Source organism: Morchella importuna, assembly GCF_003444635.1.
Source record: "Morchella importuna strain M04M26 chromosome Unknown Morimp01GS015, whole genome shotgun sequence".
In the NCBI taxonomy this organism is placed as follows: domain Eukaryota; kingdom Fungi; phylum Ascomycota; class Pezizomycetes; order Pezizales; family Morchellaceae; genus Morchella; species Morchella importuna.
In genome coordinates, this window is record NW_025763412.1 from 876168 (window position 1) to 901520 (window position 25353).

Consider the following 25353-nt stretch of genomic DNA (forward strand, 5'->3'; position numbering starts at 1 on the left):
CATCAGATAAGAGTATCACTTGAGGTAGAAGGGTGTAGTATATTGTGTCTACTGCAATGTAATATACTATGAAGACTACGACTAGAATACAGGCCATGTTGGGAGAATTGAGAGGGTATCACAAGATGTTAAGAAAAGAAGCTATATAGTTACAAAATACAGTATGTAATGCAAAAGTGCAAGAAAAATCAGTACATACACCCACTCCTTAAACCGTAGAAGCCACCCCCTTAACTCCTGAAATCACCGAGTGAGATCCCATGATTCTCCACAACCACCCACATGCACAACCCACCACCCTACCCCGTACACCTCTCCCCAGGCGCCCTCCACTCCAGCCCCATCCCCACAAACACCCTCCTCTCCGCCTCCTCCCACCCCTCCCCCTCCCTCCTCAACCCCCCATCAATCCCACCCACCCTCTCCCCATCCCTCTCCCACACGCCCTCCGCCCCAACCCTCCACCCCCTCTCCGCACACCACGTCTTCAAATCCCTCACCCGTCCCTCCCCCGGTCCACCTCATCAGCGCCATCCCGGCCGTCTCAGGCCTCGTCACCACCAGATCCACCCTCCGCCTCACATTCGCGTTCCTCCCCGGCAGCCGCAGCGTCCTCAGTCGTACATCGTCGTACTGCTGCTCCTGCCAGACCAGCATTGCGGTCTGGAGGGTGCGGCCCGGAGGCGCGGTGCGGTCGAGGCGGAGCGTGTAGTTTATGCAGCCCTCGGTCTCGAGGGAGGCGACGAGGCGCTCAAGGAAGGAGGGTGCGAGCTGGGTCGGGTCGGGGTGCGAGATGAGGAGGTCGGCGTCGGTGAGGGATGTGCTGCCGCGGCGGTAGGAGCCGGCGAGGATGGTTGTTGTGCCGGGGAGGAGGAGGGTGGCGTGGTGGGTTATGATGTCTGGGGGATGTTAGTTTTATATGTCTGTGAGTTTTCGATACCTCTTTTCTATATCTTTTTTTCTCTTGTATGGAATAAAATTATGCTTCCTAACAGCAAGAATAGTGACTGCATAATACACACCTCTAATTCTCTCCGCCTCCCATCGCATCATCGGCTTCTGAAAGTCATCATAATACTTGACTCCAATCTGCTGCACCCTGGTGAGTCCCTTCCACCCATACTCAACCACATCATCCACGTTCCTCCACCCCCTCACAAACCACCACTCCCTCGCCGTCTCCGGGCCCACGCCCCAAATCCTATGCAACATTGCCAGCCCCACCAGGTTCTCATTCAGCTTCAGCTTCTCCACGTCCGGGACCGTGCGGAGCTTCGGGTCCGTGTGCGAGCTCAGCCACGAGTGGAATAGGGCCGCTATCTTTACGTTACAGCCGGGGAGGAGGACGATCTCGCTGCTGGAGATGAGCGGGTAGGGGTAGGCCTGGAGGGTGGCGATGGCGGTGGAGTAGGCGCGGATGCCGACCTCATCCGAGGTGAGGGTGCGGTGGTCGCGGATTGTGTGGAGGTGGGCTATGAAGTCTGCATTCGGCGAGTCCGCGGGCGTTGAGCGGCAGCATGAGAGCTTGACCTGGAGACAGAGAAAGGTAAGCCTGCACAATTCGTATAACTGAGCTGACAATGGCACTGAGATAGCTACATGTAGCTACATACATTCCTTCTCACCCACTCCGGCATCTCGTCGATACCTCTCGCCTTGATGCGCTCCTCCTCATACTCGGGCGTACTCGGCCTCGCACCTCTTCCCGCGCTCTTGGACAGCTTTATGATCTCGTCCGTCACCCTGGTGCCATACACACTGCGCTTATACTCACTCCTCTCACTCCGCCACCTCGAATCCTCCTCTGCATTTCTCACTCCGTCCCTCCGCGCCCTCTCCATGACGCCCCTCCTCTGCTCCTCCTCCGCCTGCACCTTCTCCCTCTCCCTCTCCCTCTTCCTCTCCTTCTCCCTCACTGTCTCCTTCACCCTCACCCTCTCCGGCGACGGCCCCGGCGTCACCACCACCGCACACACCGTCGCCGTATACACCGTCCACGGCTCTATGGGGAGGACCCTCCCCGCCTTGACACACTCCGTGAACCACGCCACCTTCACGACCCTCAGCGGGGCCGTCAGCAGCGGCTCCGGCTCCGTCATGATGCCGCGGGTACGCAGCTCAAAGCGGCAGCGTGTGGGTGTGTTGATGTCTGCCAGGAAGAGCGATGCCGTGGAGGGCGTAGGCGTGAGCGGGACATTGTGGGCTGCGAGCTGGGCGAGGAGGGCGGCGTGGGCGGCGGGGGTGAGGCGCGTGGGGAGCAGGAAGGTGGGGGAGAGGTGGGATAGGTCTGGTGCTGGCATTGCGGTGCGGGGGGCGGGGTGGGGGTGGGGGTGGGGGTGCTCTAGATAGCTGCCTGGCTGGCGGTGATCGAGTTGGTATTCTGTAGGTAGCTGCACAGACGGAATTGAGCGGTGACAGATCAGATGTGAAGAGCAGGAGCAGCAAGCAGTGCGGATGCAGGCAGCAGGTGAGCGCCGCCGTCAAGGAGAAAAGCTGGCAAAAGGGCTCAGATATACGACAGCGCACGCACGACGTCATAGTATGTATTTTCGCCGCCATCACAATCGTTTCATATCGTCGCCAACAACAAACACAAAAGCACAGGCCCTCTTCCCCCTCCCCCTCTTCCTCTCCCTCAGCTTCCTCTTCCTCGCGAGAGTGAGAGAGATCGAGATGCACTTTCTTTTGCCCGCAACAGGGCAACTTGGCAGAGTAAGCTTCCCTTCCCTTCCCTTCCCTTCCCTTCCCGGCCGGCCCGCGCAACTGACATTGACAGACATACATCTTATCCATTAATTGTTGCTGCTGCCTAGATAGATCAGATCATTGTGAGATGTGAAGGTTCTGCCCCATTGGCTGGTGCTGTGCTGTGCTATGAGTCGAGTTATGAAATTAAAGTAAGATTGTGCGTGTAGAAGAAACGACCATACACAAAACCAACGGATATCTATGTAAGAGAGAAAGAAGAAGGTCTGTAAGAATGCACTCTAGGTAGCCATGCGACGTTACACACCCGCAACAGCAAGGTGCAATTATCTTTATTTCAACATCTGGAACATCTGGATACAAGCAAACAAACACCACTGTGCCTCCATACTGTACCTAGAGTACTCTACATGTACATAACGTAAAGAACTTCAATGCCAGGCCAATTTCACCTGTATGTCCCCCACCTCCCAGCCGCGGTGCTCAGGCTCCAACACCCCCCAAAAGCCAAAACCCGGTCCACCGTCAATATGGTCCGTGCACGCAGTCCCACACACACACCCTAAGGTAGCCGAGACGGGAAAGAAAAAACCCGCATATCGATCATTACCACTTCGCAAATCCCCCCCCCCCCCCCCGGGGGACGGGTGGGGAATTTTTCACAAACGCCTTTCTTCCCGCCTCGCTTCAATGTATGTGTTATTCCCCAGAGCATTGTTGTTGGGATTCAGCTCCTGTTGGTGCTGTATGTTGTTGCAATTGCAATTGCTGGTGCTGGGCGCTGGCGCTGGTGCTGTTCATGCGCTGCATGGGTTAAAACGGCAGTTCCAATACTGCGGTATCGTGCACGTAGAAAAAGAAAGTCCCGACTATCATACTTACCACAGCTTCTATGCTTACATACCTTATTAGCAGCGCCCAGAGTAGAGTACCGCCATCAGAATTACTTGTATGGGATACTTCTGATGTAGATCGATGCCATCCAACCAATTATTCAAGCGGTAGTCCCTGGACGGAGATAGCCAATTTTTCGAGTATGGGGAAAGGAAATCCCTTCCACCCAGTAACGACCTCCCAGGTGGCGGAGACCCAGAGAGTCTATTTTAGCTGCCTAGCTTGGCGCAGCCAACCAGACGACACCGATGCCGTGCCATGATGTATCGCCGTGTGGATTGCTTGATACAGCACTTAATAGAGAAGTAATAATATTAATAGCCAGAGCCTTACTATTGCTTTGAATCGATAGGACTGAGCTGTATGCCGAAGGTAGGTAAATAGATACACTAGTCAACCTAGCGATATCCCAAGGTCGTCACGGTGAAAATGTTGCTTCTCATACCAGCAAGTAGTTATATCGGGTTCCCAAAGGCTATGAATGAAAAATCCATGTTGAGCCGCTCTCTAGTTCCAAAGAACGAGTGATAATCTATGATACAATCCCCCTGGCTAAAAAACTACGCACAACTATTTCGTATTTATCGGCGACTGTGTTTTTCTAGAGATACATCGCTCCCCCACGCTTATCATCATAAATGCGTTTCCAATAACCCAATATGTATACATATATGGGGCCATCATGGCAGGCTAACACAACACCAACTCCTTCTCAAAACGGGAATCAAAAGAAATTAGTATTCAAAATCATCATCAACGCCCTTGCCACCCTTTTTGCTACCGCTCGTCACCACCTCCTGCCTCTTGTACATCTCCGCCACCTGTGAGCTAGTCGTCGCGTCATCAGCGCTCTTATCGTCGCGGACCCTAATGAAGCGTGGGAACCGCAGCGAGATTCCCCTCCCTTTGCCCGTATCGTCTGCCATGCCAGCAGCGGCCTTGTAGATGGGACTGATCGACAAATCCGCAGTCTTGACCTCCCAGACAATCTTCGGCTCAAACCAGACATCGGGCTGCAGCTTGTTCCCGCTGTCGTGCAAGTAATATGGCTTCGGCCTTTCGATCTCCAGCTCCGACAAGAGCTTGTAGAACTCCTCGAGGTTCTCCTCCGAGAACCCAGTTCCGATTTTGCACATGGTTTCGTAGTTCTGCGAGGAGGGGTTGTAGCATGCCAGCAAGAAGGCGCCGTAGCCTCCAGTGCGTTTTCCACGGCCGTAGTAGGCGCCGACGACAACGAGGTCGAGTGAGTCGCCGACGCCGGCGAGGTAGTCTTTTTTGACCTTGAGCCAGTTTCGACTGCGCTTGCTGGGCTCGTAGCCGCTTTCTTCGCCGTCGAGCATCTTGACCATGAGGCCTTCGCAGGATGCTTTGACGCTCTCTTCGAGGAAGACTTGGATCTGTTCAAGATCATTGGCGTCGGCGTATGTTGCGAATGTGAATTCTCCTTCAATCTCGGTGAATGACTCGTGCATAAGACGACGACGTTCTTCGAGTGTTTCCTGGCACAGAGACTATAGAGGGATGTATCAGCATTTATCAGTGAGTGAGAAAGTAGGGAGCTAAAATAAATACCTTGCCGTTCAGGAATAGCAGATCAAACGCAAAAACGCAAACCTTCACCTTGACATCTTCAATCTTCACATCCTTCCTCTTCCTAGTCATCAACTGCTGGAACGGCAGCACTCTCTTCTCTTCCTTATCCCATGCTACTGCCTCACAATCTAGCACGAAGCTCTCAACACCGGGCTTTACCCATTTGTCAAGAACCGAAAGGATATCCGGATACTTCTTGCTCAGGTCCTCAGAGCTACGTGAGAAGATCTTGGTGATACCCTTGGTGGAAGATGTTGTAGCAGATATGGAGGTCGCAGGATACGAAATTGAAGAGTCGGGAGATACAAAGTGGATTTGTGCGCGCTCCCCGTCATATTTGTATTCACAGGTAAAACGTTTGTTTTCGAAGCGGTCAAGGACCTCAGAGATGGACTTGGTAGGTTTAGCCAACATAGGTTTCAAGGGGACACCTAGTACCGAGTTAGTACATAAGTCCCAAAAACCACTGAAGAAAAAGGTAGTTGTACCAGGCTGGAGCTTGCAGTGATCCTTCAGGCCCATCAAGCCATATTTCATCATCGCAGGGATAATAACCTCGTAACTCGGCAGTTCACTGCAATCTCGTTAGTAGTGTAGCTGCGACCACTTAATTGGCAGACATACCTAAAAACACTTCTCAGTTTCAACTCTGCCTCCGTCAACATCGAGACGCTGGCTTTTTGTCCCTTCTGTTCCATTTCATGCACAATTCCGGCCTGACTTAGGGCAACAATAACTGTATTCTCCGCCAACCCAGTCCTTAGTTTCCCCTCCAAACCACGAACCAAATACTTTGCTTCATCGCCCCTGGCGGCCGCTAGTAATTTCTTGATACCCGCGACTTTTCGCCCCTGCCCACCTTCACCTTTGACGGTTGCAATCTCAAGGAGACCCTGATGCACGCTTTTCACCGTCAAAGGCTTTGGCTTAAATAGTGTTCCCTGCTTGTTCCTACTCTTCATGGCTACCATTCCAAGATCTCCAATTTCGTTTTGGTCTTCCCGAATCATGGCCATACTCCGTCCACAACTTTCACCAATAGCCTTCATAAGCAGACTCTCCCCTATTCCCAACTCGACTCCTTCATAGTCTGCCGCCAGCTTATTAATCATCAAATGAATGACCATCAATAAATCATCTGGGGTCAATCGCAGCACCTGACGCAGAAATAAAGATGCATGAGATAATTTTTCAAGTCTTTTAGTCGTTCCCTCAGCAAGGGTAAAAGTTTTGACCAATGCAGCATAAGGAGTTGGTGTACCAGCTGCCCAGTCAGGGAATGGATGTGATGGAGCTTTCCCGGAAAGTTGCTTTGCAACAACCTGCCGGGCCTTAGCTGCTAGAGCTGGCTTCATATCATCATCAGAGCCCACTTCAACCTCTTCCTCGACAGCTGATTTGGACCCTTCATCTGATTCCTCAACTTCTTCCGACTTTACTTTGCTCTTCTTCGGAGATGCTGATCTCTTCTTTGGAGAATTAGAATTTTTACTGCCCGGTTTCCTCCCAGGTTTTTTGGCAGGTTTATCGTCCGCATCTTCCATTATATGGTCTGATTCTTCACTGACTTCCTCCATCTTCAGTTCTTTGGGGGTTGGTGGGGCTTTTTTAGGAGTTTTTGTCTTGGTTGAGCGTTTATTCCGCTTGGTCACTGGTTCATCGTCTTCCTCTTCAACTTCTGAAGCTGCTTCATTAGGCTCCTTTTTAATGGATTTTTTGGTGTTTTTCTTGGGCTCCTGGGGTGTGACGTCTTTGGGGTCTTTGATAGATAGTCGCTTGCTCTTCCTAGCTATCAATTCATCGTCTTCATCTTCAGCCTCAGATTTTATCTTTATTTCCTTCTCTTTTGACTTTTGAGATTCTTTGGTGGGCTTCTTGTCCTTTGCCGGTGGTGAGCGTTTGCCGCGTTTTGTTACTGGCTCCAAGTCTTCTTTCTCGGAAGCGGACTCTGGTTCTTTTTCAGCCGCTTTTGAGGGTTTGCGACTACGTTTTTTAGAAACTGGCTCCAAGTCTTCTTTCTCGGAGGCGGACTCTGGTTCTTTTTCCGCCGTTTTTGAGGATTTGCGACTACGTTTTTTAGGAGCTGCGGATGTGCGTTAGAATGGTCAATGCTGGCGAATCACAGGAGAATGTTTTCTAACCAGCAGTTTTATCGGTTTTCTCGGGGGCCACATCCTCAGCTTCATTGGTTCCGGCCATCACAGCATCGCCCTCATCGTCTCTAGCTACCTCCGAAGCTGGTTCAGTCTCCTTGTCGATGCCCTTATCTGCCACATCTTTCCCTGCCGCCTTCGCGGCATCCTTTTTAGGGACCTTGAGCTTCGTCTGTTGCTGTACTGGAGGCTTTGTTCCAGCAGGTAAGGTGAAGAATCTCCTACACAATATGTTAACTCAAGGCCCCAGAACAGAGGAGAATGTGCGGAACCGAGATGGATAAGAAAAAATATTAATCACACCCCAGTGTCAGTTGCTTCTTGACGTACCCGAGAGTGGCTTGTTTCGGCGGCATATTCCCGATCCTCGATATCGCGTTTGTGCGTAGTGTACGAGTGACGAGATTTGCACGCGAAAGGAGAAGAGTAATATTGTGGAAAGCCACAACGACGACCGAGAAATGGGTGTGGCCTATGTACAAGTGGTGGTGTGCGTAGGTCAGCGACGTGGGGGCCCTGCAAAGAGACGCGACTGGCTGGAGCAATTAGTGAGGGGGTTGGTCGACGCGTTTTTTCGTGTTACAGCGATAGGTACATGTGAGGTTGGCACTTAAGAGCTTAAACATTTTCTTGGCAATCTAAAGTAAAGATGTCATACAAACATCAGCAATGTACTCCTGTCCCTGGAGTACATACGTAGTAATTCTGGTCATTCAGGTAAGGTCTTCTTTTCAAGAGAAACCTTAAAACCCATGGAGCACCTGCTAGACCCCGGCCCGTTCTGGATCCTGTAAGCTTCTCCCCTGCACTCGTGCAACAGAAGGAAATTAAAGGTAAAGTCTTAATTACATGTATATACCTCTAGGTCGAGGTCCATAAAATGCCAAATAACCAAACTTAGTTCTCTAGGAGATCCCGAAATGTCTGCCAGTCTAGCCTGTGTTTCCTGCGCTTGACCTACTAATAGTTGTGTGAATATAGAGCGCAGTTGTCCATCATTCACTTATTTGTACACTTATGTACAGCCACTCTGCAAAAGTGTTCGTGATTCCGATTTCAGAGTGAGACATTTCTCCATATGTAACCGCGGCGGACCATCAAGAACCCCCAAGAGAAGACTTTCCCAGTGACCAATGGCGCCCAAATTAATGAAGAATAAGATCAATGACCTATCTTCTTTTTATATATAGTCACAAACTATATTATATATTTTTCGTTGTTTTGAATCTCAACTTTAATAACATCAATATTACGGGTGTGCCACACTGCGCACTGACATTAAAACTATATCACGAACACTTTTGCTGAGTGGCTGTACTTACATAACTCTCGCTCCCTCGCCAAGGATACGTTCTCCTGCGAAATTAACTGACATTCAATCATTGACCGACTTCTTCTATAGACTGGTTACGACACACATTCAAGTAAAAATACAGGCACATGCCCACATGTGTTCTTGTATATTAGCGATATGTTATACTTAAAGAAATTCATCAATACAGGCCGCTGCTTGTTATCCTTCCTCCTCTCAGAGCGATGTACTCCTAACGCCAGTAAGAAGCGTCCGTCACGGGATATCACTCGGTTATTGGGGGAGACGGAGGTTTGAGCACCCCAATACCTACATGTACATACTCCATGGAGTGTAGAATCCTGCATGCGTTAAATATCCGGAATCTGATATATCCAACATGGCTGATTTAATGCACAGAGCACAACCGATGTTGGGCCCTGGTAGTACAGCATATCCACCCGAAAATAAACGGAAGTCCGCGCCGAGGAGAGCACTAATTTTCTCGCTTGTTTGCAAACTGATAGATAACAAGGCTCCGGAAGTTATTTGACTCCTTCCTTCTTTGCTTGTTGCTTGTGCAATGGTGGTGTGTGATTTGTGATTTGAACCTTCTACCTGGCGAATTGGATGAGATGAACGAATTAAAGATCCACTGGAAGCCCACATGATGTGTTCTGCATGTTGCTGATTACTGATTTACCATGTGTGGTACGTCCAAACATTTTTTGTTTCGAACGGCCATTAACTACACTATTCTGGGGATATGAGAGAAATGCGGGGTACAACAGACATAAGCCGCAGTTTGTACTGAATCATGTAGATACCTCAGGCTGAATAGAAAGTGCGTGTGTGGGGCTGGAGCACCATAAACATAATATGCGTTATTGAAAACAAAGTGATAATAGAGTCGCTTGACCAAAGCCACTGTCTTATCTGTGTAATATTACATCAAGGCCGCTTAGCGCTTATGTATATGGAGTCGAAACATAGAGACAACGGTTATATACGAGGAACGAACTGTCAGATAAACATAGCAGAGATAGGTTTATGAACGTATTTGCCAAGTTGAAAAAGGTCCGCCGTTGTCCCCTCAAGTATATATCGTATCAGTGTTGACAATGAGTTAGGGTGATTGCCATGCCATTTCAACGCACGTACGAGCCCGACTGCAGCATGTACCCGCCTAAGAATGGGCAAGGAGAGGCGATGAATCAACCAAGAGTCTTGTACTCGGGGAAGGTAAAAAGTACCGGACAATGCAGGTTTTTGGTTCACCAATGGGCGCGCGTGCTAGGCGTGAACTACTGCAAAAAAAGCCCAGAGACAAAACTCGCATTGTCCGGTAACTTTTTACCTGCCCCGAGTACTGTACTCGTATTTCACTGACGTTTTTGAATTGGGCCATTATTGCATACACCCAAAATCATGAGCTTGGTGTATTTTTGTATGGCATGCAATATCAGTCGCGTCCACAAACGTCAGTGAAATACGAGTAATTAAGTAGCTCATCGTGCCATTTCATACAGGATGCGATGTACGCCGGAGATGCTGTGTGCATCATTTAGGCGCTTGCGGTTATCGATAGAGACATTGCAGTGCGGGGTACATATCACACCAGCGGAGTGAACAAACTTGATCCACTTCCACGGAGGCCGCTTGTGATGTATGTACATATATGCCGGTGTGTACATGTAAGGTGACTTTGTTCGCCTGCTGCTGCTGTGTTCGCTGAACCCAATTCACTGCTAGTATAAAGGAAGGCTGGAAAGGAGGTGATATTTATACACTAGGACTTTATCTGGCCTCCGGTTGAAGAAGCAGAGAGTACCTCGATGATCCGAATATCTGGCGAAGCTTTTGAGCCTCAATCAACGAGACTGAGTTAGATATCGTCATCAATCATCTTGGGACCTGCAGAAACGAGTCTGTCTCTCGCCCGCAGGTTGAGTTTTGAATCACACGGCATATCCCGCCAATCGATACCGCAAATGAGTTGTTGTTTCCACAGCAACAGGGTGGTTCAAACAGGGTGCGCACGAGCCAGGTGAAATGAGGAGATGGGTTTCTATCTGGGCGGGGGGGCAACCACGTTTGGCGCTGCAGGGCTGGAGAACCCCGATGCCATCCGTTTTGTTCTTTATGGGTCATCGAAACGAAACGGGTAATACCCAATAAATGAGGCTGATAAACTGGCGGATGTACTCTCGAGAGTATTCTATTCTACATACATGTATCTATCTACCTCAAGTATGATACTATATTCAACAGACGTACCTGATGCCCAAAATCAACTGTCCATGCAAGGAAGGAAACGAAGCAAATAAGAAAACTCTGCTCAACAGTCTCAACACCAGAGGGATATTTGCGCGAGTAAGTACTGGTGTATAGGTACTTGGCTTGATCGGACCCGGAATTGCCGCCGAGGTTCTCCTTCGGGCTGTAGGAAGTGACGTGTCTATGTTGAGAGATTCACGGTCTCACATGATGTTGACCGGTTCGGTCCTCCCTACTTGTTCCGGCATCTCCAAGAGGGGTTGAATTGATGGGTTGCCCTGTCTTGATGCAACTGAGTAAAAGATCTGTATCGTGTGTGGGAAGCTACAGTATTTGCAATGTCGTAGGTAGGGATGGTGTGGCATTGGGGTTTGTGAGATGCGCTTGCTTCGGAACCACAGTCAATCAGCTGGTGAAGACGAAAACGCAGAAATGATGAGAATCTCTAGGAACCTGTCTTTGACATATCATCTTATTGATATCTTCTGAGATGATGTGTAATGTGTAATGTTTGTAGGGTTTGCTATATGTAGTAACTTGATCATGTAGTTCCTACATTGAGTGCCACTCTGATGATATTTACCGGTGCTTGGAATAACTTCTGGATATGCCTTCTGGAGTAGAATAGATTACCTACTCTTCAAGTCTATGTACCTATCCTATGCAGAAGAAGGGAAAAACGCAAACCCGCAACATTCGATTTGCTGCGTGGGGAGAAAGAGTGTGAGAACTGAGTTTCCAAGCATCGTCAGACCGCCCAACCCTGCATACTTTGTGCCCCCTGTCAACGCACGAGGTCAGGTAGAGAGAACACAGTCGGACCAACCCCACCACTCCGCTTGTTCCTCCAATCCCCTCTTCAAGAGTCTCTTCTCTTCCCCCTCCTATTCGAATTTCCTGCCTGCAGCATTGCTTCTCTTTCAACTGGTCATATTCCCATTGGTTTTTCAGTTTCCTCCTTTTCAAAGGCTGCATACGGTGGCATCAAGTGCTGCTTTGCTTCTCCTGGAAGGTATGTGGTGACTAGACCATTTATTTGCAGCTCATCTCTCTCCCTACATTCTTACTCGTGCACACGGTCCACCAAAATACATCGTGCATTTCTGATGTCACTGCTCTGCCAATGAGGACATTTCACTAACCGGCATCGGCATAGTAGTCATCAAGAAAGGCAGTAAACAGAACGAAACGAAACGACGAATCCGCTGTCACAGGGCAGGTGGGACCAGGCGGGAAAAAAAAAGAACAAAATCACACCAATTCATCTCGGCATCTCCTCCATCATCTTTCCCTCTTCATCCAGAATCTGTACCTCAAAATCTCCAAAATCTCCAAAATCTCTCCAACCTCTTCTACATAATCATGTCTTCTACCGTTGAACCCACGGATTCCACCGAGAAGGTTTGGTTTCCATCGTTACCTGTTTATTTGTTTAAAACTAACATGATATGCACACGAAGCCTATCCTCGAACCAATCTCTACATCTACCGATTTCTATTCAACAGAGGTTACAGAAAACCAATCAAAATCACATAATGCCAAGAATATTGGCACAACTACGCCGGAGGTTGAGGGAGAGGAGCAACAGATGATCGCGGCCGTAGATGACTATCCTACAACACCCGTATCAGCAACAGATCCTAAATCCGATTCCGTATTACGGTTGACAGAAACCCCAGAGACAAAGACAGAAGAGGCGCCACTACCCCCATCTTCATCAGTAGAACCGTCGCCCTCTATAAGCTTGAAGGAAGCTCAAGAGAAGGCTCTTCCGGAAGAAACTGCCTTGGAAAAGGTAGAGGTAGAAGAGGGTCAGAAGTCACAGCAAGAGACAACAGGGTCATCCCTCGAAGTTGGAGATGAAACTTCTAGCAATAAAGAGCACAATGAAGGAGACCCGGAAACCTCAGAAACCCGGACGCCATTAGAAACAACAGATCGACCACAAACTGAGGAACCTCCAAACACAGAGGTGCAGGGGGAACCACTTTCAGTTGATGCTAAATCTGAGAGTCTCGACGTCGATACACGGGAACATAGCGAGAAGGATATTCCGGAAGTGGTTGTGGAGCTGACCGCTGAAAATCAACCAAGCCATGGTGACGACCTTGGGCCAGATTCTACACCTGGACAGAAGGAAGCATTCGAGAAGCGCAAAGCTGATGCCGAAGCTGATGTTCCTCTTGTCGTCGAAGAACCCTCAGATGCTAAAGTTATTCCAAACGAAGATAACGCCGTCGAGTCGACAGAAGCAGAGAAGAAGGGCGATCTTCCCACCACAGAAGAAGAGGATGAACGAGAAAGGCAGGCGGAGGCCGAAAAAGTTGCTGCTGCTGAGTTAGCCAGTATCAAGGCTAAAGAGCAGGCCGAAGCCGAACGCCTGCGGCTCGTCGAGGAAGAAAATGAGCGCGAAAGACTTGCGGCGATCGAAGCCGCCCGGGTTAAGGCGAAAGAGGAGGAGGAGGCAGCTCGAATTAAGGCCGCAGAAGAGGAAGCCGCTCGCGTGAAAGCTGAACAGGAGGCTGAAGCTGCCAGGGTGAAGGCCGAGGAAGAAGAAGCCGCCCGCGTCAAGGCCGAAGAAGAGGAAGCAGCCCGCATCAAAGCAGAACAGGAGGCCGAAGCCGCCCGCATCAAAGCTGAGGAGGAGGCCGAAGCCGCCCGAATCAAGGCGGAAGAGGAGGAGGCAGCCCGCATCAAGGCAGAACAGGAGGCCGAAGCTGCTCGAATCAAAGCCGAGGAGGAAGAGGCAGCCCGTCTGAAAGCAGAGCAGGAGGAAGCCGCCCGCATCAAGGCGGAAGAGGAGGAGGCAGCCCACATCAAGGCAGAACAGGAGGCCGAAGCTGCTCGAATCAAAGCCGAGGAGGAAGAGGCAGCCCGAATCAAGGCTGAAGAAGAGGAAGCAGCACGCATCAAAGCAGAACAGGAGGCCGCCCGTATCAAGGCGGAGGAAGAGGAAGCAGCCCGAATCAAGGCGGAAGAAGAGGAGGCAGCTCGCATCAAAGCAGAACAGGAGGCCGAAGCCGCCCGCATCAAAGCCGAGGAGGAAGAGGCAGCCCGTCTGAAAGCAGAGCAGGAGGAAGCCGCCCGCATCAAGGCCGAAGAAGAGGAAGCAGCACGCATCAAAGCAGAACAGGAGGCCGAAGCCGCCCGCATCAAAGCCGAGGAGGAAGAGGCAGCCCGTCTGAAAGCAGAGCAGGAGGAAGCCGCCCGCATCAAGGCCGAAGAAGAGGAAGCAGCACGCATCAAAGCAGAACAGGAGGCCGAAGCCGCCCGCATCAAAGCCGAGGAGGAAGAGGCAGCCCGTCTGAAAGCAGAGCAGGAGGAAGCCGCCCGCATCAAGGCCGAAGAGGAGGAGGCAGCCCGCATCAAGGCAGAACAGGAGGCCGAAGCTGCTCGAATCAAAGCCGAGGAGGAAGAGGCAGCCCGAATCAAGGCTGAAGAAGAGGAAGCAGCACGCATCAAAGCAGAACAGGAGGCCGCCCGTATCAAGGCGGAGGAAGAGGAAGCAGCCCGAATCAAGGCGGAAGAAGAGGAGGCAGCTCGCATCAAAGCAGAACAGGAGGCCGAAGCCGCCCGCATCAAAGCTGAGGAGGAGGCCGAAGCCGCCCGCATCAAAGCCGAGGAGGAAGAGGCAGCCCGTCTGAAAGCAGAGCAGGAGGAAGCCGCCCGCATCAAAGCCGAGGAGGAAGAGGCAGCCCGTCTGAAAGCAGAGCAGGAGGAAGCCGCCCGCATCAAAGCCGAGGAGGAAGAGGCAGCCCATCTGAAAGCAGAGCAGGAGGAAGCCGCCCGCATCAAGGCCGAAGAGGAGGAGGCAGCCCGCATCAAGGCAGAACAGGAGGAAGCCGCCCGCATCAAGGCCGAAGAGGAGGAGGCAGCCCGCATCAAGGCAGAACAGGAGGCCGAAGCTGCTCGAATCAAAGCCGAGGAGGAAGAGGCAGCCCGAATCAAGGCCGAAGAGGAGGAGACAGCCCGTATTAAGGCCGAAGAGGAAGAGGCAGCCAGAATCAAAGCCGAAGAGGAAGAAGCAGCACGCATCAAAGCAGAACAGGAGGCCGAAGCCGCTCGAATTAAGGCCGAGGAGGAGGAGGAAGCCGCCCGCATCAAGGCTGAGGAAGAAGCTGCCCGTATTAAAGCCGAGGAGGAAGCAGCCCGCATTAAGGCCGAAGAGGAGGCAGCCCGAATCAAGGCTGAGGAAGAAGCTGCTCGTCTCAAAGCAGAACAGGAGGCCGAAGCTGCTCGAATCAAAGCCGAGGAGGAAGAGGCAGCCCGAATCAAGGCCGAAGAGGAGGAGACAGCCCGTATTAAGGCCGAAGAGGAAGAGGCAGCCAGAATCAAAGCCGAAGAGGAGGAAGCAGCACGCATCAAAGCAGAACAGGAGGCCGAAGCCGCTCGAATTAAGGCCGAGGAGGAGGAGGAAGCCGCCCGCATCAAGGCTGAGGAAGAAGCTGCCCGTATTAAAGCCGAGGAGGAAGCAGCCCGCATTAAGGCCGAAGAGGAGGCAGCCCGAATCAAGGCCGAGGAAGAAGAGGCAGCCCGAATCAAGGCCGAGGAGGAAGCTGCTCGTCTGAAAGCAGAACAGGAAGCCGAAGCCGCCCGTATTAAGGCCGAGGAGGAGGAAGCCGCCCGCATCAAAGCTGAACAGGAAGCCGAAGCAGCTCGTCTAAAAGCAGAAGAGGAGGCTGAAGCAGCCCGCATCAAGGCTGAGGAAGAAGCTGCCCGTATTAAAGCCGAGGAGGAAGCAGCCCGCATTAAGGCCGAAGAGGAAGCCGAAGCAGCTCGCATCAGGGCTGAGGAAGAGGAGGCAGCCAGAATTAAAGCCGAAGAGGAAGCCGCGCGAATTAAAGCAGAAGAAGAAGCCGAAGAGGCTCGTCGCAAAGCAGAAGAAGAGTCAGCTAGAATCAAGGCCGAAGAAGAGGAAGCTGCGCGCATCAAGGCAGAGGAGGAAGCTGCCCGCCTTAAAGCAGAACAGGAAGCCGAAGCTGCTCGAATCAAAGCCGAGGAAGAGGAGGCAGCCCGCATCAAGGCCGAAGAGGAGGAGACAGCCCGTATTAAGGCCGAAGAGGAAGAGGCAGCCAGAATCAAAGCCGAAGAGGAGGAACGTGAGAGGCTTGCTGCCGCCGAAGCTGCTAGGATCAAAGCTGAAGAGGAGGAAGCCGCACGCATCAAGGCTGAGCAGGAAGCCGAAGCCGCTCGTGTCAAAGCAGAAGCCGAAGCAGCAGCTGAAGCCGAGCGCCTGCGGCTTATCGAAGAGGAGCAGGAGCGAGAGAGGCTTGCTGCTATTGAAGCTGCTAGGATCAAAGCTGAAGAAGAGGAAGCTGCCCGTATCAAGGCCAAAGAAGAAGCCGAAGCAGCCCGCCTCAAAGCAGAGGAAGAAGCAGCCAAAATCAAGGCCGAACAAGAAGCTGAAGAAGCACGCCTAAAGGCTGAGGGGGAAGAGCGCGAGAGGCTTGCTGCCGCAGAAGCAGCCCATATCAAGGCTGAAGAAGAAGCCGAAGCCGAACGTCTAAGACTTATTGCGGAAGAGGAAGAACGCCAGAGACTTGCCGCCATCGAAGCTGCTAGGATTAAAGCCGAAGAAGAAGTTGCCCGAATTAAGGCTGAAGAAGAGGCAGAGGCAGCCAGGATCAAAGCTGAGGAGGAAGCCGAAGCCGCTCGTGTTAAAGCAGAAGCCGAAGCAGCAGCTGAAGCCGAACGCTTGCAGCTTATCGAAGAGGAGAAGGAGCGTGAGAGACTTGCCACTATCGAAGCTGCTAGAATCAAGGCGGAGGAAGAGGAGGCTGCTCGCGTTAAAGCAGAACAGGAAGCTGAAGCCGCCCGTCTCAAGGCAGAGGAGGAGGCCGAAGCCGAACGCTTAAGGCTCGTCGCAGAAGAGCAGGAGCACGAGAGACTTGCTGTCATCGAAGCTGCGAGAGTTAAAGCTGAAGAGGAAGAAGCCGCCCGTGTTAAGGCCGAAGAAGAGGCAGAGGCTGCCAGGATCAAAGCTGAGGAGGAAGCTGAAGCTGCTCGCATCAAAGCAGAAGCCGAAGCCGAAGCCGAACGCCTACGACTTATCGAAGAGGAACAGGAGCGTGAGAGAATCGCTGCTATAGAGGCGACCCGCATTCAGGCCGAGGAAGAGGAGACTGAACGCCTTCGACTGATCCAAGAGAAAGAGGAACAGGAACGACAGGCAGAAGCCGAAAGGTTCGCCGCTGCTGAGGCTTCACTAATTCAGATGGAGGAGTTAGAACAGGCTGGGCGTACCAAGGCTGTTATTGAACAAAACGTTACTGAGGAGGCTTCTAATATTGAGCAACACAAGGAAACGATCACTCGAAATGATCAAGGTACGTTTAACTTCCTTGTGCCCCATAAATTAATGTTTCTGACAGTCATAGGTAAAAATATTGAGGCGGAAGTGGTCGAGCCAGGTATATTTGTCGATAAATCGAGTGGAGAAACTATTATCCCCGAGGATTCTGATTCGAACGCTGGTCTCATTGCTGCTTCTGTGCTTGCGGGCGGTGCTGCTCTTGGTGGCGGTGCTGCAATCATTGCTCTTGCTTCCAAAGACAGGCCATCTTCAGGGGCCGATACCAAAGCACCTATTGATGGTGGTAAGCAAGGAGCGTTGGCTCAAGATGATGAGGTGATCATCGAACCGGCCCCTCAGGCTGGTTCAGGGCCAGTTCATGGAATTATCATTCCAGAATCGAGCGTCAAGCAAGCTGTGAAGGATGCGGATACCCCAGTGGCTCCAGCGATTGTCATTTCATCTCCTCCAACTTCACCCACTGTAGAAACGCATCAAGATGCAGATGATCGTACTGTAGAGCTTATTAAGCCTACCCCCGGCGTTTCAATTGACACGCCGACGGCCAGCACAAGTGAGCGAGAAGCAGGTGAGATATTCTCTCACCCGGTCTGGAACCAGTCAATTTCTCCCTTCTTACACTACTCTCTAGAAAACACCCCCGAAGGTGTTAGGCAAAGGCTTGCCGAATCCAACGCACGTAGCCGGCCCGGCAGCAGTGGCAATGACACACTCTCAACTAAGCATCAGCGGAATGTTATGCAAGCGTTCTGGAATATGATGCTTTTCGGGTGGCTTGGTAGCCTTGGTGGTTTATTCGGGTTTGGAAGACAGAAGAAACAAAAGCCTAGCAAGGCGGCGACTAAGGCGACGACTTCTTAAACGCAAACTCTGTGAGTAGGCGATATGATGGTCCATTTGTGACTGGGGTGTGTGTGCTTCTTTGTAGCATCTCCTTATATCCTTTTTCGTTCATCTAAATTTTACTAGCATTCGTGCTTTGACGTCTCTATGCGGGGAGAATTTCTTTTGTTCTTTTTCTTGATACCTTTCTTTAAATTTTACTTTTCTAAGTGTCCAGCTAGTATACGGTTCATTTGCGTCCGGGATTTAAAGGGCGTCTTTTTACTTGCAATTGATTTTCTTATGGTCTCAGTTTCTTATTGTTTTTTCTTTTTTAATTGGATGGTTGATGTCTCAGGCATGCGTTTAAATATTGCAAAGGGAATAATGTGCACTAGAGTGTGACTTTTAACCCTTACAGACGAATATTATTGCGGTATCTGGTCTATAGTATTGTACGCACTTGCTACAATACTGGTTCTATTCGACATCTAATATGGATCGTTGATACAGTAGCTGGTACTAAGTTTTTACAAGTCATATTGGGCGAGGTACATTTATGTTTAGGCAGGGGCCTCGGTGGAGAATAATAACCGAGTGATCCACCATGAGTCTAATTGGAAAAAATACCGGCTTGTACATTTTAGCGTAACAAATATTATTTATGAGAAAAAAGTATGTACTAGGTGTAGACTATGAAAAAGAGGATAAAGTAGGAAATAGTTTCGCGGAATCGGAAAACAAGTACATAGCTCGGAATTTCCGTCAGTGATTGAATATATTTTGTTTACCGCGGACATCCTGAAGAGCTTTATCACTTCGTCTGTCGAAGAATGCTACTCACCCTAGGGTGAAGGACTTTGCTCACATATCTCTTTATTTTTCTTATCAATTACTTAATCTTTACCTAAAATTGCGACCCTCTATTATAATAAGCTAATAAATAACATCAATAGACAAAGGGATATCTATATCTAGCGTGCGGGCATGAGAGTAAAGACACAGTCTCTTCTCGATACACTGAATACAAAGTGAGCCGCAGATATGTCTATATTCGGGTAGCTGGGATTTGGTGATTCCTAATATCTACAATTTCCATCCAAATCGGGCGAATTATATATCTGCTGTACCGAATAATTTGCTGTATGGAGCAGGGTTTTTTTTAGAATATGCAGGTTCGTTAGGACCGTTAGAGTACATACATGCGGTAGGCAACTGTTTCGATGAGTTCAATAGGCTGGTCTCTAGCTACATGTACATATATGTAGCTGCTATGGGTTCATTTGAGGCAAGCTCGGGGCTCCTTGGGCAATTGGACCATGCATGTCATGAACGTTTTGATACCGATTCGTAGGTAAAAATAACTGACTTAGAGTAAAGAACTCGGCATACCTACTTGTGTTAATTTCCTAATGATTGCTATTGCATATCATACAGAACATTGGGCTTGGCGCGCACATTTAGCAAATTTTCACGTGTGGTTTAGGGTTGTGAAGCGGGTAACTGCATACAGTATGTAAGCCGCTGAGTCAAGCTAGAGCCGATGCAAGGAAAGTTTAGATACTTCGCAACTTTCACACCGTCTCCTAGAGAAAACTTCCTACGATATCATATGAAACAAAATAATAGATACATCAACTTTAATTCCATCACACATACATAGCTATCAATCCGGACCTCAAATCTCAGCTTCTTTTTGAGAAAAAAGTCCTCATGTCTCTCCCACCATCCACAATTCGTATCAAGCGCAAGCTTGACGAAGCCCCTGTTCAAGCTCTCTGTAACTATCTCCTCTTTTTTATGTAGAAGACCTAAATTTTTCTGACCGCTCTGTATAGATGTCGACCGCTCAGAAACAAAACGTCAAAAAGTGAAGAAGGACTTTGTCTTCCGCCTTGCTCGTACCGTTACCTCACCTACAGATCCTACGCCGCAGCCTTTCCAACCACTGCACCGCCCACGTAATAGTCTCAGCGGGATCCCCCAAGTACGGAGTACACTCACTCCCGCCTCGCGGTCGAGGCCAGCTTCACCAAGCCTTGGTGTAGCTAGAACGTTGGTCTCAAGGACTCCATCTCCAGGCCATGGTATTGGTCCTCTCCCAGCCGGGTCAAAGTTGGCGCTCGACACGAGTGACGTAAGATCTTCACGGAAGTCGAAGTTTAAGGTTCCTTTGAGCGCTATTGCGAGGGCAGATTCCTACGAAAGTGTAAATAATGTCGAATCTCCAGCGACTATTGCATCTACCACTCCCATAGGCGAGAAAGGAAAGGTTCCAGCTATTGAACATTTAAAATCCTCAGATGATAATGAGGGCCCGGTTCGAAAAGGCACGTTTGGAGATGACAAAACACATTCCTTGTCAACAAGTCCACCACCTGAGAAAGGCGTTAAGACAGCGTCCTCCCCCTCAAGTACGACAGCAGGCAAGCGCAAGGCAGCGGCCGCAGTACGTAGATATCATTTGGCAAAACGACTACGAATAAAACATCCACATCCCTATTCGACTGCTGCAACACGCCGTAGTGCCATATTTGTCCGGGAGTCTTCAGAGCCAATTGACGAAGATGCTCCAATGGAAACACATACAGTGGAAGAGGAAAAACTAGCCGAGCAAAAAGAGAAGCCCGTCAAAATTCGGAAACGTCCGCGAACGCATCCAGAAGAGAAAAAAAGAATTGAGGAGGAGAAGCGAAAGCTTCAGCAGGAAAAAGAAAAGGAAGAGAAGGCCAAGAAACAAGAAACAAATACTAAGGTTAAATTCGAGGAGCAGTCGGGGTTGGATCCTCTTACTTTGGCTATGCAAAAAATGGTGTTTGAATATCTCAATTCAGAAAACAATGATGGTATTCGAAACCTTGTTGTTACTAATTCACCAAGGGGGGTACCTATGAAGAGCAAGATGCAGGACAAAATTGGAGGTGGCTTGGGGGGTGGTACCTGGAAAGATGTTGACAAGAAGGAGATTGATGAAGAGTTAGAAGATGAAGAAGGCTTCGTCTATGACGTCTATATCCGTGAGGAGGTCAAACCAGAGAATAGTAAGAAAGAGGGCGAAGATTATGGCCTTATTATGTGGGCAATTACATTTAATCCTTCTTCAATGACATGAGACTAACGTAATTAATATTATAGAATTAACGGAAGCGACGACGAAGAATGGTGGTATGAAGGGGATGACGACGTAGACAGTGATGATGTCTACGGCAGTGATGACGAGGATAGTAATGCAGAAGACTATCACACCAACGACTACCCCGAAGAACCAGCCTACGATTCTGATGATGCTGATGAGGTGGATGAATTTGGTGTCCTGGGCATTGATTCTGCTGATGATGGAGACGATGATGATTCCGATGATGGGGGTATCTTCAAGAGCTGGAATAAGCAGAAAAAGTTTGCAGATGAAGAGGAGTTTGACCTTGAGTATGATGAGGATGTTGACGCGGAAGCAGAAGATATGAGGCGTAAAATGGCAGGAATCTGGGGATACAGGGAAGGTGGAAGGGTTACAGGCGGAAGGGTCGTTAGTGGCGACGAGATGGAAGATTGATCCTGGAGGGGTCTGGGGTAAATCGATCGCCTCTCTCAAGGTTATGCTAATGTTCTTTAGGAGTTAAGAACATGAGTTAAAGGTGGGGTATTTTGCCCTTCTTGCTGTTTTAATCTGGCATAGGGCTTCTGCATCAGTATGTTACTATTTCGGTTTCTTGACACTTGTATAAACGCTTCCTTTTATTCCGATGAGCGCGATACCCTAAATATCGGCATAGATAAATCTAGCTAATCTAATGAAATAACTACATACCCTCCTTTCAAACCCCCATCGTTTGTGCTCTCCTCTGTTCCCAATGATTTCTACGCGCTGGGTACATGTAGTTTAAATATCTCAATGTTCCTCCGTGTTAGTTCTTGGCTCACTTGGAGCACACTATCGATAATATTCTGGAATTTGACACTTTTCCTTATAATTGAAGGAAACAACGTGAAAGACAGAAAATCCTACATAGAGGAGGAGTCTTGCCCTGGCTTCCTTCAATTATCGTTGCCATCCAAGAAAGACGGCAGGTCAGCTGGGTCTTGCAGCCAACCTAGAACTGCAAGTAAGGCCTGCTGCAGTTCCTCGGGAGTGGAAGGCAGTAGGTACTCTACTAGTATTTCTTTGACGTTTTTGAACTGGGCCATTATTGCATACACCCAAAATCATGAGCTTGGCGTATTTTTGTATGGCATGCAATATCAGTCGCGTCCACAAACGTCAGAGAAATACGAGTAGAGCAGAGTACCTACATACATACATGTAGTCTGTCCTCACAGACAGTGCACACGTGCACACGCGCATATCGCTTATCAAATCTACATGTATCGTCCTCTAGAATGATTTCGATCATTATTGGTACATGCCCTCTACTGCTGCATGCTGTGACACCCACCACTATCATAATACTCTATGCCAGGGTTTTTTCATCCCATCAACTTGATGGTCCCGGCCGCGGATCGGCAAGATCCATCAGATGTGCGAGCCATCCATCATGCGGTTGTGCCTGAGCGCCTTACTTACCCGGGTTTGCGTTCTACACGTATCGGAAAGACGTTCGTGATGCTCAAACGAAAAAAGTTTCAAGAGAAAAACATATGGCTCGAGAAGCTATGGGGGGGTAGGTGTGTAAACTTCGGCGTTTTTTTAAAGAATCGGCCAATCAAACCTATAGAAATTGGCCATAATGGTACTAGCGCCTAGACTAACCCTGGCATTTTCTCAGATTCCCATACAAACGAAATTCCTCTGAAGTTGACACACCCGCCCTCTAGGCCTTCTCGCGCCATACCTATCTTGCAAAAAAAAAAAAAAAAAAGGAAAGCTTTATCTTCTTATCCGTTAGTAACTGAGTGCTGTATGTGTTCGATTATTTACCGCTAACAATTCGTTTGCTGGGAACCCTGCAGGCTCTGCTGCGGCAAATTGATACTGGCTGTGCCGGTACCTACATGTAGAGCTAGCCTCTACCTACCCTACCAGTCTCCTCTCCAAATTCGTGTTGGAAGGGGCCCATCGCTTGGGAGTGCGACATGTGGCTTGCATCCACGGGAGGAGAAAGTTTGGATTCCTATTGGCTCAGCTTAAACCATGCGACCCACAGATCATCTAGAGTACATAGTAGCGGAAAATCCCAAGCACTGTTTAATTCCAGATATTAGAATGATGACAGGTACAAACATGTGCCGGAGATACCCCGCTACGTTCGCCTTGAATTAATCTATATTTCATGAATGATCACTTGGGCGTACGTTTCTAAGGCTGACGACGAGATAAGCAATATGTCCAGTAGAGTATAGTACCCGCTCCCTCCATGCGGATTAGAGCGGTGAAGCTTGCCGGTTAGAGAAAATTCCTGCCTAACTATGGCTCGAGAAGCTATGGTGGGTAGGTGTGTAAACTTTGGCGTTTGCAGCCAATCAATCTATAGAAATTGGGAGATCTACCCCCATAATGGTACTAGCGCCTAGCCTGACGGTGGAATTTTCTCTAATTCCCATACAAAAAAAGTTCCTCTGAAGTTGACACACCCACCCCCTATGCCTTCTCGCGCCATATATATTTGGATAGTATTGGTTGAGAAATGGCCCGGGCTAGTCTTCCCGACGCCCACAAGGCGAATGATCTCCGGAATAAAAAGAAAAAGGCAATCTGCCCATGGCCCGCAGGGGTTTTTTGGTTCGCAATTTCTCCGGCTACTACTGGTTTTGTTTGGGTGGCCGAACCTGATCCTTCGATCCCGGGGAGTTTTAGAAGTTTATATTTATAATCAGGCCTGTCAGTAGTTGGTCTCCTCGCATGCATGATCACTAGCAATGATTTTACTTCTAGGAATTAATCGATCATAGGGACCACGTCCCATGAAGGATAAGGAACTGTTATACATAATACTGAGGGTTTCCTGCAGCACACTGAATTTTCTTCAAACTCCCAATAAATGAATTATCAATCAATATAATTAATAACATGCCAGCGTTCGGACACAGGATGTCACTCGGAGGTCGCAAGTTCGTGATCGTATCCGGTTGCGTATTTGATCACAATTTCCACATTCGCTAGTCGTATATACAATCTCTTACACATTAAGGTCCGGTGATCTCTCGTACTTCCACCATACCGCCTTTATGCCATATTGATTGGAACGCCCTAGCTATACTAAAGATGTCATCTCATGGACCCTGGGATTAAGTTGACGGATATCACGAATAGGTTAATATTCAACTAGCGCGGTAAGCTCAAAGGAAAACAGAGTACCAATCTTTTTTGCGATTGTTTCAGAGCGAGAATATTAGTTTTGTTTTTCCTTGAAAAAGCTCAACTTTCAGCCTTGAAATCTTCAGCCTTGCTTTGATCTTACCCTCCGGCTTTTCAGTAACAAGCCCTCGTGGGCAAACTGCACCGTTCCTAGGATCCCAGATCACGATCCGTAGTGCATGATCAGATCAATTGCAATTGCGCGGTACCAGTTTACCGGCCCGCTGTAAATGCACAGGAAAAGGAAAGACTCAAGATAAGCGTTCCATGACATTTTCTTTTATATTAGAAAGAACTTTCCTAACATTGGTTTCAAGATCACAAATTCTACTCGCATTGGAGATCCAGAGTCTATGTGTATATTTTTCGGCCGAAAACATATTGGGGGCCGCGGCCGGTGTATCAAAGGATTCATGACGATTCGAATGCAATAGATTGGACATCAACCCTAGCATAGCCCCTAAAGATTTGGGTCAAAAAACCTGTTGATGTTCAAGTTGCCTCTCCCACGTTCAATTGAATCCCGGTTCTTTTCGATGATAAGAGCACGCCCGACATCATTGATCGATGGTGACACTTCATGGGGCAATCAATACGGTAGATTCCACAAGAGAAAAAACTTCTCATGAGGAGAACAAATGGTCGGACTGGTTGTGCGCAAGAGTCGTTATTGTTATTCGAGCGGGTTTACGGAGCTTCATATACGAAAATTTGCCTTTCTAGTGCGTTCATTCTACCGGCTTGACGTAGAGCTAGAGGGAGTAGTCAAGCTGTTGATTCTAGCGGTTTATGATCCACAACAATCGTAATCATAGGCGATAGGTTTTTTTTCCAGCGGCATATATCGAGCTCGGTCTTCGTCCTATCTCCTCAATTGCGTCTTTTACCCTGAACGTATATCAGGATGATTACATTATCCTATTGACCACCCAGAGAGATATACCTGATCAGCTGAGCGTTCTGCTTTGAATAACCAAGGTAATTCTAGATTACTACCTACCAAAGTTTGAG

The 25353-nt window shown here is 49.2% G+C and overlaps 5 protein-coding genes across 5 annotated transcripts; 3 read left to right on the top strand and 2 right to left on the bottom strand.

Moving 5' to 3' along the window:
- Window positions 1-405: 405 nt before the first annotated feature.
- Window positions 406-2300, bottom strand: LAJ45_05667 (uncharacterized protein; the record flags this gene model as incomplete). Its single annotated transcript, XM_046115236.1, has 3 exons — window positions 406-899; window positions 1023-1530; window positions 1614-2300. 3 exons carry the CDS (start codon window positions 2298-2300, stop codon window positions 406-408), a joined length of 1689 nt encoding a protein of 562 aa, XP_045971758.1.
- A 154-nt stretch (window positions 2301-2454) lies between these two features.
- On the top strand, window positions 2455-2839 carry LAJ45_05668 (uncharacterized protein; the record flags this gene model as incomplete). Its single annotated transcript, XM_046115237.1, has 4 exons — window positions 2455-2467; window positions 2522-2539; window positions 2600-2712; window positions 2777-2839. The coding sequence occupies 4 exons, from the start codon at window positions 2455-2457 to the stop codon at window positions 2837-2839; spliced, it is 207 nt and encodes a 68-aa protein (XP_045971759.1).
- A 1495-nt stretch (window positions 2840-4334) lies between these two features.
- LAJ45_05669 (uncharacterized protein) lies at window positions 4335-7702 on the bottom strand (the record flags this gene model as incomplete). The annotated part of the gene is made up of 6 exons (XM_046115238.1): window positions 4335-5111; window positions 5173-5624; window positions 5682-5767; window positions 5818-7276; window positions 7335-7567; window positions 7677-7702. The coding sequence occupies 6 exons, from the start codon at window positions 7700-7702 to the stop codon at window positions 4335-4337; spliced, it is 3033 nt and encodes a 1010-aa protein (XP_045971760.1).
- A 3860-nt stretch (window positions 7703-11562) lies between these two features.
- LAJ45_05670 (uncharacterized protein) lies at window positions 11563-18089 on the top strand (the record flags this gene model as incomplete). The annotated part of the gene is made up of 5 exons (XM_046115239.1): window positions 11563-11926; window positions 12074-12315; window positions 12375-17241; window positions 17293-17796; window positions 17860-18089. The coding sequence occupies 5 exons, from the start codon at window positions 11563-11565 to the stop codon at window positions 18087-18089; spliced, it is 6207 nt and encodes a 2068-aa protein (XP_045971761.1).
- A 1674-nt stretch (window positions 18090-19763) lies between these two features.
- On the top strand, window positions 19764-21603 carry LAJ45_05671 (uncharacterized protein; the record flags this gene model as incomplete). Its single annotated transcript, XM_046115240.1, has 3 exons — window positions 19764-19830; window positions 19889-21125; window positions 21186-21603. The coding sequence occupies 3 exons, from the start codon at window positions 19764-19766 to the stop codon at window positions 21601-21603; spliced, it is 1722 nt and encodes a 573-aa protein (XP_045971762.1).
- Window positions 21604-25353: the final 3750 nt, after the last annotated feature.